The sequence below is a fragment of the Loxodonta africana genome, chromosome 6, assembly GCF_030014295.1.
Source record: "Loxodonta africana isolate mLoxAfr1 chromosome 6, mLoxAfr1.hap2, whole genome shotgun sequence".
Lineage (NCBI taxonomy): Eukaryota > Metazoa > Chordata > Mammalia > Proboscidea > Elephantidae > Loxodonta > Loxodonta africana.
The window spans coordinates 7,265,749-7,280,316 of record NC_087347.1 but is presented as its reverse complement, the minus strand read 5'-3'; the positions used below and the strand labels follow the sequence as shown (position 1 = coordinate 7,280,316).

At 51.4% G+C, this 14,568-nt stretch overlaps 1 protein-coding gene across 4 annotated transcripts in view; it reads left to right on the top strand.

Moving 5' to 3' along the window:
- Nucleotides 1-1,739: 1,739 nt before the first annotated feature.
- AGAP1 (ArfGAP with GTPase domain, ankyrin repeat and PH domain 1) overlaps nucleotides 1,740-14,568 on the top strand; it is a 672,497-nt gene continuing 659,668 nt past the window's right edge. For all 4 annotated transcript variants that reach the window (XM_064286507.1, XM_064286508.1, XM_064286506.1 and 1 more), the window contains exon 1: nucleotides 1,740-1,928. In XM_064286507.1, coding sequence (XP_064142577.1) covers nucleotides 1,766-1,928 — 163 coding nt within the window. In that variant the 5' untranslated portion in view covers nucleotides 1,740-1,765. The remainder of the gene's footprint in view (nucleotides 1,929-14,568) is intronic.

Genomic DNA, 14,568 nt, shown 5'->3' with positions numbered 1-14,568 from the left:
TCAGGGAGTGTACCCCAATGAGGCTGGGTACCAGGGTGCGTAGCCAGAAGGTGGCATGCGAACCAGCTGAGGGCCCACCTGGCTATAAGCAGGGAAGCGTGGGAGTATCAGTTAGGCTTCAAAAAAATCACTGGGATGAGTCGGCGCAGGGACTGGCCAGTGCGCACAAACCAAGGTCCTGTGAGAGCGCTGAGCAGTCCCAGCGCTTCGGCAAAACTATAATCACCCTGTTTGTCCCGAGACTGTAGGACCAGACCTCTGCCCGCGGGGCTGCTGCGGTGCGGTCCCCCCGTGGCGGGCGCTGAGCTTGCGGAGAGGCGAGGGGGCGAGCTGGGGACACCGCCGAGGAGGCGGCGGCGCTCAGGCTGGCTGCAGCCAGATACCCATCTCTCTCGTTTTCTTTAATGGAAAGGATGCCCAGGAAGCCCCCTGGTGTTTTGGTGCCCCTCGCACCCCCGCCTAAATTTCAGTTCACTCGTGGAGCATGGACGCCGAGTTCCCAAGGCTAAGGAGGGTCTTACCAAGAAGAAACACTCATGTCACTTGGAAAAGGGGACAGAAAGTAAAAAACAAAAAAACAAACTGGGGGAGGGAGGGCGCAAACAGAATGACCGTGGCGAGTCCCAGATGCCCCGGACGCTTGGGAATAAACCAAACCGAGGTCCACAGACTGCGTCCCCTGCCCGAGGTTCTGGGACAGGGGCCGGGCCACGCGGGGCCCCGAGACCGCCAGGTGGGAGCGGGGCCGGGCGGGAGCGGAGCCGGGCGTGCGGGGCCGAGGGCAGTGGGCCCAGAGGGCGGGAGCCGCACCGAGGGAAGCGGAGCCAGGAGGGACCGGTGCCAGGGGATGCGGGGCCGGGGGGGTGCGGAGCCCGGGTGAGCGTGGTCGCGGAGAGGGGAGCCGGGCCCGGCAAGAGCGGAACCAGGAGGGCGAGGGGGTTTAGCAGCAGGGCCCACCCGCCGCCCGCTCCAGCGCCCTGGCCCCGCGCCCCGGCCGCGCGCCGAGCAGAGAACGCAGTGCGCGCCCTGTCCGCGCGTCCCGAGGGGCCCGGCGCGGCGCGGACTACAAGTCCCAGGAAGCCCAGAGCCGGGAGGGGGCGGAGCCTGGCGCAATTCCCCGGGATCCGGCGCGCTGGGAAGCCGCGGAGGACGCAGCGGCCGGAGGGCGGCGGCGGCGGCGGGCGCGGCGGGGCGGGGCCGACGTGGCCGGAGCCCTGCGTGCGGGGAGGGGCGGCGCGGAGCGGGCCGCGGCTTGCAAGGCGCCGGCGGTCGGGGCGGCTCGGCGGGCGGCGCACGGCGGCTCGGCGCGGGGCCCGGTGCGCCGGCGGCGCAGCACGCAGCGCGCGGACTCAGCGCGGCCGGGCGCCCCGAGCGGCGCGGCCACTGCCGGGGCGGCCCTGGGCCCCGGGCTTTAATGGCTGCCCGGCCGGGCAGCTCCTAGGCTGGAAGGCGGCTGTGGAGGGCCGGTGCCCGCGCGAGCCTCTCCCGGCGGCCCGCCCGCCGGCGCTCCATGGGGGCGCGCTCCCCGCGGGCGGCCCGCTGACCTGGGTGCCGGGCCCGCTCGCTCGCGGCCGCGCGTCCGGCCATGAACTGAGCCGCGGACTCCGCGCCTGCTCCGCCCGCCCTTTCTTCTCGCTGCTCCGTGCCCCGCCGGCGGGCCCGGCTCCCGGGGGGCTGCGGCGGCCCGGGCTCGGTGGCCCGCGGGCCCCGGGGCGCGGGGCGGCGGCGGCGGAGGGCGCGCGGCTCCGGGCGCGGCGTCTGCACCATGAACTACCAGCAGCAGCTGGCCAACTCGGCTGCCATCCGGGCCGAGATCCAGCGCTTCGAGTCGGTCCACCCCAACATCTACTCCATCTACGAGCTGCTGGAGCGCGTGGAGGAGCCGGTGCTGCAGAGCCAGATTCGGGAGCACGTCATCGCCATCGAAGGTGAGCGCCGGCGCCGCGGGCTGGAATGCGCGGGGTGCGCGCGGTGTACTCGCGCCCGCTCGGCCTCCCCGCGGGCTCACCCTGCGGGGCTGCTTTCCTGCCAGGCGGGCCGAGGCCCAGGGCCGGGCAGCGGGAGCCTGGCCGCGCCGCCTGCTCCCGGCGCGCCGGAAGCAATGCCCGGGAGGATGGATCGGCAGCGCTAATTCGATAATGGACAATAGAGCCTCCGGTGAGAAAGTGGCTCGGGGCCGCCGCGTCCTGGGCCGCCCGCGGAGGGGAGTCGCGGGGCCCTAGTGGCCGGGTCCTACCGTCGCCTGGGGGCAGCTGGAGGGTGGCGCCTCCGGGCCCGTGACAGGTTGGTTCTCAGCCTGCGCTGAGCGAGCGTCCTACTGGACGTTGAAGACGTGTGTTGAGAAGTACTGCTGTTGGGGTGAGGCTCCTGCCAGGAGCTCGACGGTCCGGGGCTGCCCCCTTCTCTTTGCCCATAGAGTGGAGGCGTTGAAATTGGTCGATGCAGAAAGCTAGCTAGGACCCGTGTCTGGGCAGGTCCAGCTGTCCCTATGCAAATCTGGCCTTGGGGTAGTGTTTCCGGGCTCAAGTCCTGGGCCACATTAGAGGAAGCGCTCTACCCCCGCTTGAGGGTCTCACTTTCAAGTGCCTGGCCCTGGGAGGTCACCGAAGCGGAGGCTGCTGTCAGCTGTTGCCCCGCTGTAGATCCTGAACCAGGCCATCCTCTCCGAGGTCCGGCTGGGCTTTGGCCCCCGTAGGAGAGGGCTGTGTTCACTCTGGATCACCAGTGCTCTGGTTTTTCTGCTTCTTGGCTCTGGAATGGTCTCCTTGCTTTGTCCCTTTGGTCCTGCCAAGACTCACCTGGGAGACCAGGTGGAGTACATCAGGGAATGTGGTGTCATACTCCAGCCACAAGCAAGCAACAGTCTGCCCCTTCTTGTCACTGTTGACCAGGGGTGGTCAGAGGCCTTGGGGTGGGCTGTCCACAGTGCAGACCTGTCCTACCCAGAGGCCGTCAGTGCCTCTGTTGAGAGACATTGAGAGTGTGCCAAGACCTGGCCAGAGTGTGTCTGAAGGCCTGGCTGCAGGCCTGGCCCAGTTCTGCTCCATCTGCCTGTGAGGGGGCACCATGTAGCCTGAACCACTAACCCCACTGCCTTCTGGTTGGAAACTTTGCCAGTTAGGTGGAGCAGGTGGATATTGAGTGGCTGGCCCACTTGGCATTTGGCAGCCCCATAAACTTTAACTGTTCCTTGGCCATCCTGGCTGACCGGACAGTGGTATCCATAGGGGACTTACTTCTTCCAGGACTTGCAGGGGGCCTGGCTGTCCGTGTCACTCACCCCAGGAAACCTGGCCACTCTGTGGGCTGCTGAAGGTGTTTCCACAGTGCTGTGTGCCTCTGGCAGGACTGAAGAGGGGAACCCATTGAACCTGCACCCACCTGCTGGGCATCAGTTGATGGTGCAGAAAGATTCATTGAGAGCCCAGTCTCTCTGTTGTGGTAGACGTGAATGGTGCCTCTTTTTAGCTCCCGGGCTGCCTCCGCAGAAGTCTGATGAAACACTCTGAAAGCTGGTGCCAAGGATTGAGCACACCTGGCTGAGACACCGTAGCGCTCTAGGAAGACCTCTGGCAGAGTGTGATTCACGGCGTCCTGTGTCCACATCCTGTCTTGAAGCTGAGCACTGGAGTTCCGAGCGGCTCCAGCAAAGCGGTTTGACTTTCTGGCAAGAGGGTGCGGTTGCAGTTTTCCTCGGAGTTTTATGTTTGCGTGGTTCCTAGATGACGATTTTTCAATAGCTTGGTGCTTTCATTTAATATTTGAGATTCTAGGCTCTTTCTTGGTGGGAAGCCTTGTCTTTTTAGTAAGACTGAAAATCGGTGGACTAAGCCTACTTAGGCTTTGATGGCGCTCCTATTTTTCTGTTAGGAAAAGGAATACCTGTATCGTGTCAGAGCTGCAGTTAACTTAATGAGGCTTCAGGACTGCTCAGCTGTGCTGCTGTTCTACGCATTCCAATGAATGATGATACCACCTTTCATTTGTATAGTAGTTCTGCAGCAATCTTCTTGTATTCACAGTCTCTTACAAGCCTGTCTGTGTATGGGGGCGGGGCAGCTTTGCTCTCCACACTTTGTATGGGAGGGGAGAAGGTGCAGGGAGGATAAAGACCCCTGAACCTCTGAGTGCAGTTGCTCAGAGTGGAATCTGAAGCAGGGGTGGTTACAGGAGAGCCCAGGCCTGCAGCCCGCCTCAGCCTCACTTTCTGAGCATCCTACCCTGCGGCCTCTAATGAAATGTGAGTTCGTTTGTCCCATGAGATGTTCTGCCAGGCTTTGCACATTTCCTGATCCGGTTGTGACATATAGCGACTGAGTTGACATGTTGGACATTGAAAGGATAGCTCAGTTGTGGCAGGAAGACATTTTTGGATGAGACCAGAACTCTGCAGAAACACTTTTGCACAGATTCGTGGGGTGTGGGCTAGTCACTAGGGCTGAAGCTGAGGGCATCACTGCGGGGTGCTGAGAGTGCAGGAGGTTGCAGGAACCCAGTCTGGTAATTAGATCTGTGCCACTAACATCACAGTAACTGAAGTGTGTTTCACCCCAAAAAATGTACCTCCGTCTGCTTCTGCCTGTAAACCTTGACGGCTAGGATGGTGCCGGTGCTGGTTGCTGCGGGGTCCATTCCTACCTGTGGTGACGTGACGTACGCCGGAGTGCAGCTGTGCTCGATAGGGTTTTCAGTGGTTGATGTTTTGGAAGTAGATTGCCAGGCCTTTCTTCAGAGGTGCTTCAACCTTTTGGTTCACGCAAAATGTAAACCTTCCTGAGTTTTCAGATGTAACCAGTTGACAACGGTGTATGTGTGTCATAGCAAATAGCTCAGAAAGCACCGTAATCCCAGCAGACAGAACTGTGCGCATTTGAGATTGGATCTAGCTGGGATTTTTTTTTTCTTCTGCAGTTACAGAGAAAAATTGGAGTGGTTCCTACAGAGCACTGCCTAGCGATGGGAAGTGGTTTTGAAGACGTGATTTTTCGTGGCAGCGTACTATCCCAGCTTTTGCTCGCACCGTGATTTATTTAAAGCGTCCCACTTTCTGGTGTCTCAGGGAGTTTGGCTGTTGGAGTGAGCCCTGGCCTTGTCGGAGGGAAGGGCGTTTTGGCTGATGCTCATTTCGGAGTCAGTCGAAGTGGGTCTGGTTGGAAATCTCTCACAGAGCCACTGAATTTAATATATTTTAATAGAGTTCACCAAGATTCCCCAAATAAAAATGGTACCGGGGTCCTCTTTGCAGCCACGGGACGTGTCATCTTGCCCTCAGTCTTGTTTTAAAATGCTGTTCTGTTCTTGTGGCTGCTGTTCAGTTGGCTGCCGACTCCTGGTGACCTAAAGCCCAACGGAATGAAAACGCTGCCTGGTCGTGCACCAGTCTGCAGGATCGGCTGCAGATCAGACTGTTGTGATCCATAGGGTTTTCATTGTTTTGGAAGTAGATTGCCAGGCCTTTCTTCCTAGTCTCAGCCTGGAGGCTCCACAGAAACCTGTCCAACATTACAGCAACACACAAGCCTCCACTGACAGACGGGTGCTGTCTGTGCATGAGGTATACAGGCAGGGAATCGCAGTGGAGTCATTTTCTATCTTGATTTTATACTTTGAGAGATTTCGTCTTCCCTCCCCCAAATCCCTGAGGTTTAAGGAAGCATCGCCAATTGTTGTCAGATTAGACTAATTGGATTTCTGGGGTGTCTTCTAGGGGCACAGCATGCTGTGTAATGTAGCCAGGTAACCTGGCATTCTCCACACCTCACCTGCCCAGAAATGAGCCTGAATCCACCCTTGCTTCCACTTTGAACAGCTTGTCTAGGTTTTCCGTGCTGGTCCAGGCTGACAGGCTGAGGGCAATGAGTCAACTGCTTTTCTTGTTAAATAAAGCTTGTTCTTCGTTTAAGGCTAAAGCCTCTATTAGCATCTCACGCAGTAATTCCGCATGCCAGCAGTGGCACTGTGATTTGAATGATAACACGGCCAGTTTAGGCAGCAGGGAAGCAGCAATGCCAGGTCCTGGGAAGCTTGGCAGTTCATAAGACTGAGCCCCCACCCTCCCCAGGCAGTGGTAGGCTCTCCCCTGGCCCCACCTGTGTGCTTTCTCCCAGGGGCTCCAGAGGTCTAACTCTGGGCTGGCTGAGAACTCTGCCCAACTGCTTGGGAAGGGCGTCTTCACCAGAGAGGGGGGCATCCCAGGGCTCCCTCAGAGTGTTCAAGGCCAGACATTTGCGGACCTGAGAAGGCACCCCACACTTTTCTTCCTGTGGGAGCCCCACGGGCAGGGACCCACTTAAGGCTGAGATCTCTGCCAGGCAGCATGCTGAGTGCTCACCTGCATCATTTCAGTTCACCCTTGTAGCAGGCCCGTGACATAGTTGCTGTCTCTGAGGTGCGTACAGTTCCAGAAACTTCTCTGACAGATGAGCTGAGCTGAGCCCACCTGAGTGCTGACCCTCTAACCTCCTTATTGGACGTGAATTGAGCCCTGGTTATTAATAATCCCCTCAACAAAACAAAACAAAGAAGCCCAAACCCGTTGCTGTTAAGTCGATTCTGACTCATGGCGACCCCATGTGTTATGAGTAGAACTGCTCCGTAGGGTTTTCTTGGCTGTAATCTTTACGGGAGAAGATTGCCAGACCTTTCTTCTGTGGTAACGCTGGGTGAATTCAAATTGCCAACCTTTAATTAGTAGTCGAGCACAAACTGTTTGCACCACACCTTACAAGCTGTGTGCAAACCATGCAAGGATGTGCTACATGTATGTGAACCCTTCACCCAAGGTGGAAGGCTCCAGAATGCTGCAAATAACCAGAAGCCATTGTGCTCTCTGCCAAGTTGCTTACCTTGGCAAAGCTTTTTTGAGTTTATGTTCACATTGAAATGTATTTAGTCTAGTGGCTACAGGTGTGTGATTATTGAAACAAGCATCTTCTTTGTCACTATCAACCATATAAAAGGAGCACTGGTGGCACAGTGGTTAAGCACTCAGCTGCTAACTGAAAGGTTGGTGGTTCGAACCTACCCAGTGGCTCTGCAGGAAAAAGACCTGGTCATCTGCTCTCGCAAGATGACAGCCTAGGAAACCCTATGGGGCAGTTCTGCTCTGTCACATGGGGTCGCTATGAGTTGAAATCGACTTAATGACAACTAACAACAATATTGACCGTGTTAATACTATTTCAAGTCTACGCAAAGGCGCAGGGATGGGAACTTTAAACTATTGATACAAATTGTACAATCTCCTCCCTAAGAATCCTGCTCAGTGGGCTCTTAGTTGCTTCCAGGTCTACTCCCACACCTCACCTGGCATCCGAGGCCCCCACAGCCTGGGCACCCCTTACACATCCAGATTCACACCTCAGACTCTGAAATGCCCGCTGCCCCGCCTGTCCCATATCCTCCCAGGCCCATCCCTGATGTCACTGGCCTGTGACACTTTCCCTGCCGTGTGCCCCTAGCCCTCTTCAGCTCACCTTCTCATACCACTCCAGCCCGGTAGTCTGGGAGCTCCTTGTGGGCAGAAATCAGGTTTTTTTAAAAATAACTTTTTAAAAAAAGTTATTTTTGGTGAAATATATATAACCAAAAAAAATTGCCATTTTAACCATTTTGAAGGTGTAATTAAGTAGCATTAATTACATTGACCAGGTTGTGCAAGGAGCCCTGGTGGCCCAGTGGTTAAAGCTCTCGGCCGCGAACCAAAAGGTTGGTGGTTTGAACATACCAGCTGCTCTGTGGGAGAAAGATATGGCAGTCTGCTTCCTTAAAGATTCATAGCCTGGGAAACCGAATGGGGCAGTTCTCCTCTGTCCTGTAGGGTTGCTGTGAGTCGGAACCAACTCAGCATCAGTGGGCTTTGTTTTTATGTTGTACAGCTGCCATCACTATCTGTTTCCCGAAGTTTGTCAGCACCCCAAACAGAAACTCGGTGCCCATTAAGCGATAATTCCCCATTCCCCCTCCCCCCCAGGCCCTGGTAACCACTAATTAACTTCTGTCTCTATTGTTGTTGTTAGGTGCCGTTGAGTCGGTTCTGAATCATAGCGACCCTATGCACTACGGAACGAAACACAGCCCGGTCCTGCGCCATCCTTACAATCGTTGTTATGCTTCAGCTCATTGTTGCAGCCACTGTGTCAATCCACCTCGCTGAGGGTCTTCCTCTTTTCTGCTGACCCTGTACTCTGCCGAGCATGATGTCCTTCTCCAGGGACTGATCCCTCCTGACAACATGTCCAAAGTGCGTAAGACGCAGTTTCACCATCCTTGTCTCTAAGGAGCATTCTGGCCGCACTTCTTCCAAGACAGATTGGTTCGTTCTTTTGGCAGTCCGTGGTATATTCAATATTCTTCGCCAACACCACAATTCGAAGGCGTCAACTCTTCTTCGGTCTTCCTTATTCATTGTCCAGCTTTCACATGCAGGATGCGATTCAAAATACCATGGCTTGGGTCAGGCGCACCTTAGTCTTCAAGGTGACATCTTTGCTCTTCAGCACTTTGAAGAGGTCCTTTGCAGTAGATTTACCCCATGAAATGCGTCTTTTGATATCTTGACTGCTGCTTCCATGGCTGTTGACTATGGATCCAAGTAAAATGAAATCCTTGACAACTTCCATCTTTTCTCCATTTTTCATGATGTTGCTCATTGGTCCAGTTGTGAGGATTTCTGTTTCCTTTATGTTGAGATGCAATCCATACTGAAGGCTGTGGTCTTTGATCTTCATTAGTAAGCGCTTCAAGTCCTCTTCACTTTCAGCAAGCAAGGCTGTGTCATCTGCATAACCCAGGTTAATGAGTCTCCCTCCAACCCTGATGCCCGGTTCTTCTTCATGTAGTCCAGCTTCTCGTGTTATTTGCTCAGCATACAGGTTGAATAGGTATGGTGAAAGAATACAACCTTGCCGCACACCTTTCCTGACTTTAAACCAATCAGTATCCCCTTGTTCTGTCTGAACAACCGCCTCCTGACCTATGCAAAGGTTCCTCATGAGCACAATTAAGTGTTCTGGAATTCCCACTCTTTGCAACATTATCCATAATTTGTTATGATTCACATGGTTGAATGCCTTTGCATAATCAATAAAACACAAGTGAACATCCTTCTGGTATTCTCTGCTTTTAGCCAGGGTCCATCTGCCATCAGCAATGATAGCCCTGGTTCCACGTCCTCTTCTGAAACCACCCTGAATTTCTGGCAGTTCTCTGTCGATATACTGCTGCAGCCGTTTTTGAATGACCTTCCGCAGAATTTTGCTTGCATGTGATATTAATGATATTGTTCTATAATTTCCACATTCGGTTGGATTACTTTTCTTGGGAATAGGCATAAACATGGATCTCTTCCAGTCATTTGGCCAGGAAGCTGTCTTCCATATTTCTTGGCGTAGACGAGTGAGCACCTCCAGCACTGCATCTGTTTGTTGAAACATCTCAATTGATATTCCATCAATTCCTGGAGCCTTGTTTTTCGCCAATGCCTTCAGAGCAGCTTGGACTTCTTCCTTCAGTACCATCGGTTCCTGGTCATATGCCACCTCTTGAAATGGTTGAATGTCAATTAATTCTTTTTGGTATAATGACTCTGTGTATTCCTTCCATCTTCTTTTGATGCTTTCTGCATCGTTTAATGTTTTCCCCATAGAATCCTTCACTGTTGCAACTTGATGCTTGAATTTTTTCTTCAGTTCTTTCAGCTTGAGAAACGCCGAGCATGTTCTTCCTTTTTGGTTTTTCATCTCCAGCTCTTTGCACATGTTATTATAATACTTTGTTTTCTCGAGATGCCCTTTGAAATCTTCTGTTCAGTTCTTTTACTTCATCAATTCTTCCTTTTGCTTTAGCTGCTCGATGTTTGAGAGCAAGTTTCAGAGTCTCCTCTGACATCCATCTTGGTCTTTTCTTTCTTTCCTGTCTTTTCAGTGACCTCTTGCTTTCTTCATGTGTGATGTCCTTGATGTCTTTCCACAACTTGTCCACTCTTCGGTCATTGGTGTTCAACATGTCAAACCTATTCTTGAGATGGTCTCTAAATTCAGGTGGGATATACTCAAGGTCATATTTTGGCTCTTGTGGAGTTCCTCTGATTTTCCTCAGTTTCAGCTTGAACTTGCATATGAGCAATTGCTGGTCTGTTCCACAGTCGGCCCCGGCCTAGTTCTGACTGGTGATAATTGAGCTTTTCCATTGTCTCTTTCCACAGATGTAGTCAGTTTGATTTCTGTGTGTTCCATCTGGCGAGGTCCATGTGTATAGTCGCCATTTATTTTGGTGAAAGAAGGTATTTACAATGAAGAAGTTGTTGGTCTTGCAAAATTCTGTCATTCGATTTCTGGCATTGTTTCTGTCACCAAGGCCATATTTTCCAACTACTGATCCTTCTTTGTTTCCAACTTTCTCATTCCAATCACCAGTAATTATCAATGCATCTTGATTACATGTTCGATCAATTTCAGACTGCAGCAGCTGATAAAAATCTTCTATTTTTTCATCTTTGGCCCTAGTGGTTGGTGTGTAAATTTGAATAATAGTATTAACTGGCCTTCCTTGTAGGCGTATGGATATTATCCTATCACTGACAGCGTTGTATTTCAGGATAGATCTTGAAATGTTCTTTTTGACGATGAATGCAACACCATTCCTCTTTGAGTTGTCATTCCCAGCATGGTAGACTATATGATTGTCTGATTCAAAATGGCCAATACCAGTCCATTTCAGCTCACTAATGCCTAGAATATCGATGTTAATGTGTTCCATTTCATTTTTGACGATTTCCTATTTTCCTAGAGTCATACTTCGTACATTCCAGGTTCCAATTATTAATGGATGTTTGCAGCTGTTTCTTCTCATTTTCAGTCATGCCACATCAGCAAATGAAGGTCCCAAAAGCTTTACTCCATCCATGTCATTAAGGCTGACACTACTTTGAGGAGGCAGCTCTTCCCGAGTCATCTTTTGAGTGCCTTCCAACCTGGGGAGCTCATCTTCCAGCACTATATCAGACAGTGTTCCACTGCTATTCATAAGGTTTTCACTGGCGAATGCTTTTCAGAAATAGACTGCCGGGTCCTTCTTCCTAGTCTTAGTCTGGAAGCGCAGCTGAAATCTGTCCTTCATGGATGACCCTGCTGGTATCTGAATACCTGTAGCATAGCTTCCAGCATCACAGCAACATGCAAGCCCCCACAGTACGACAAACTGACAGACATGTGGGGGTCTGTCTCTATACATTTGTTTATTCTAGGCAGCTCATACAAGTGGGATCATACAGTATTTGTCCTTTTGGGTCTGGCTTATTTCCCTCAGCATGTTGTCTCCAAGGTTCATCTGTGTCATAGCATGGATTAGGACTTCATTTCTCTTTGTTATTGTTAGGCGCCTTTCAGTTGCTTCCAACTCATAGCAACTCTGTATACAACAAAATGAAACATTGCCCGGTCCTGCACCATCTTCACAATCGTTACTATGCTTGAGCCCATTGTTGCAGCCACTGTGTCAGTCCATCTCATTGAGGGTCTTCCTGTATTTTGCTGACCCTCTACCTAACCAAGCATGACGTCCTTCTCCAGGGACCAGTCCCTCCTGAAAACATGTCCAAAGTACGTGAGATGAAGTCTCACCATCCTCGCTTCTAAGGAGCATTCTGGCTGTACATCTTCCAAGACACGTTTCTCTTTGTGGCTGAATAGTATTCCATTGCCTGGTTATAGACGACATTTGGTTTATTCTTTCACCTCTTGATGGACCCTGGGTCATTCCCACCTTTTGGCTATTGTGAATAACCCTGCACTGGTAGGTTTGTTTGCTTTTATATCCTCAGAGATTGGATGTATCATTTCTGCCGTGGAGGATGCCCAGGATCATGTCGGCCCGGGAGGATGCCAGGGAATTGTTTGTTGACTGATAGGTTTGCCAGAGAGGCTGACACTTTCTCTGAAGCTTGGGCCTTTCTCCTCACCGGTAAAGGACGCAGAGCTTGTCTTCTGACAGAAGGGAGGGCATTTTGAAGCTGGTGACGGCAGCACAGAAGTTAGGGCTGGGTACCTTTTGGATATGGTGGGTTGGATATGGTGAGTTAGCTTGGACGTGAGTTAAATGTCATGTGTTGTTTGGAGCAGAATGGCATTTTCTTTAGATGGGGAAGAAAAAGATCTATTTGCCAAATTTTGGCAGGTTTTTTTTTAACTCTGCTGTCAGCAAAAGGTTGTTTTGTTTTTTTTTTTTTGGAGGAGTGTAAATGAATTTCAGACGCAGAATCAGTGTTATTGATTGGGACGAATGATTAACAATCATTTAACTGCTGTCAAGTTGACTCCGACTCGGCGACCCTGTGCGTCAGAAGTGTGCTCCATAGGGTTTTCAGTGGCTGATATTTTGGAAGTAAATCACCAGGCTTTTCTTCCAAAGTGCCTCTGGGGGGACTCGAACCTCCAGTATCTCGGTTATCAGCTGAGTGCTTTATGTTTGCATTACCCAGGGGCTCCAGACAAACATACCCAACCCAATCTGTTGCCATTGAGTGGTTTCCAACTCATAGCAACCCTGCAGGACAGAGTTAGAGCTGCCCTATAGGGTTTCCAAGGCTGTAAATCTTTTATGGAAGCAGACTGCCACATCTTTCTCCTGAGGAGTGGCTGGTGGGCTTAATCCCTGGGCCACCAGGGCTCCTCTGATGTATATAGTACCTTCAGCTTAACCCTCAGAGCACTGGTTCTCAAACCCGAGCTTGCATGGGACTCACCCCCAGGGCTTGTAAAAACAAATTACTGGGCCTACAGCCCCACCCCCAGACTTTCTAATTCTGGAGGTCTGGGGTGGGGCCCTGAGAATCTGCACTTCTTACCAGGTTCCTGGAATGCTGAGACCACAGGCCTGGTGCTCGCTTTGAGAAGCCCTTTAACAGTCTAGATAGAGCTCAAAGCTGACTCAGCATCTCTGCAGGCCAGCACCTCGCTGCTCCTTCTTCCCAGCAGTCCTTCTGTCTGCACGGGGTAGGGGAGGCTCCTGTCAGCCTGCGCTGCAGCTCAACATGAAGACACCCTGGGCCCGGTGGACACACAGCTCAAACGAACCATAGTGGAGGCGGGATTAACCACAAGTCTGCATGATTTCAAAGTCCACACTCATGCGCCCTCTGTGGTATGTCAGGGAGGGACTGAGTGCCCTCGGGGTGCTGAGCTTCCTGGCTGTGGGCAAGTGGAGGATGGACATTGCCAAGAGCATCCTGGAGGTCGGGAGGACCAGCAGGGGTCCCGGTTCCTTCTAGTTCTGAGTGGATTTTCCTTCCTCTCTTCCTGGGGGCTGTTGATTTTTATATAGTCCGTCTATATTTAGATGGGCTGGTTCAGTATTCATTTTTTATGATAACTTGGCAGCTGATGCGTTCTGTGACTGCTGTTTCTAAGCTAACAGAGCCTTTCTGGAAAGAGAGGAGCTATGTCTTGTTAGGGTCCTGGGTGCTACAAATGATTTGTGCTTGACTACTGACATGTCTGTCAATTTGCTGTATGGCAGTAGCGTGCATTTTGTGGTGCTGGGAGCTATGCCACTGGTATTTCAAATATTGGCAGGGTCCCCATGGTAGACTGGTTTCAGGGGAACTTCCAGACTTAGACTAGGAAGAGGGCCTGGTGATCTACTTCTAGAAAAATTAGCCGATGAAAACATCATGAATAGCAACGGAACATTGTTCGGTATAGTTCCTGGAGACGAGCCCCCAGGTTGGAAGGCACTCAAAAGACAACTGGGGAAAAGCTGCCTCCTCAAAGCAGAGTCAACCGTAATAATGTGGAGGGAGTCAAGCTTTCAGGACCTTCATTTGCTGATGTGGCATGACTCAAAATAAGACACAACTGTAAACATCCATTAATAATCGGCACGGGCAATGTACGAAGTCTGCAACTAGAAATATTGGAAGTCAGCGAAAATGAAATGGAATAGGTAAAGACTGATATCCTAGGCATTAGTGAGCTGAAATGGACTGGTATGGTCCATTTTGAATCAGGCAATCATATGGTCTACTATGCTGGGAATGACAACTGGAAGAGGAATGGCATCGTGTTTATCGTCAAAAAGAATGTTTCATGGTCTATCCAGAAGTATAATGCTGCCGGCGAAAGGATAATATCCATATGCCTACAAGGAAAATCATTTAATATGACTGTTATTCAAATTTACACACCAGTCACTAAAGCCAAAGGTGAAGAAATTGAAGATTTTTACCAACATCTGCAGACTGGAATTGATCAAACATGCAATCAGGATGCATTGAAAATTACTGGTGATTGGAATGCGCAAGTTGGAAACAAAGAAGAAGGATCCGTAGTTAATTAAATATGGCCTTGGTGATTGAAACGATCACATGAAAGAATTTTGCAAGACCAAGGATTTATTCATTGTAAATACTTTTTTTCAACAACATAAATGGTGCCTGTACACTTGGACCTCTACAGGTGGAATACACAGGAATCAAATCAACATTTGTGGAAAGAGATGATGGAAAAGCTCAATATCATCTGTCAGAACAAGGCCAGGGACCCACTGCAGAACAGATCGTCAATTGCTCAG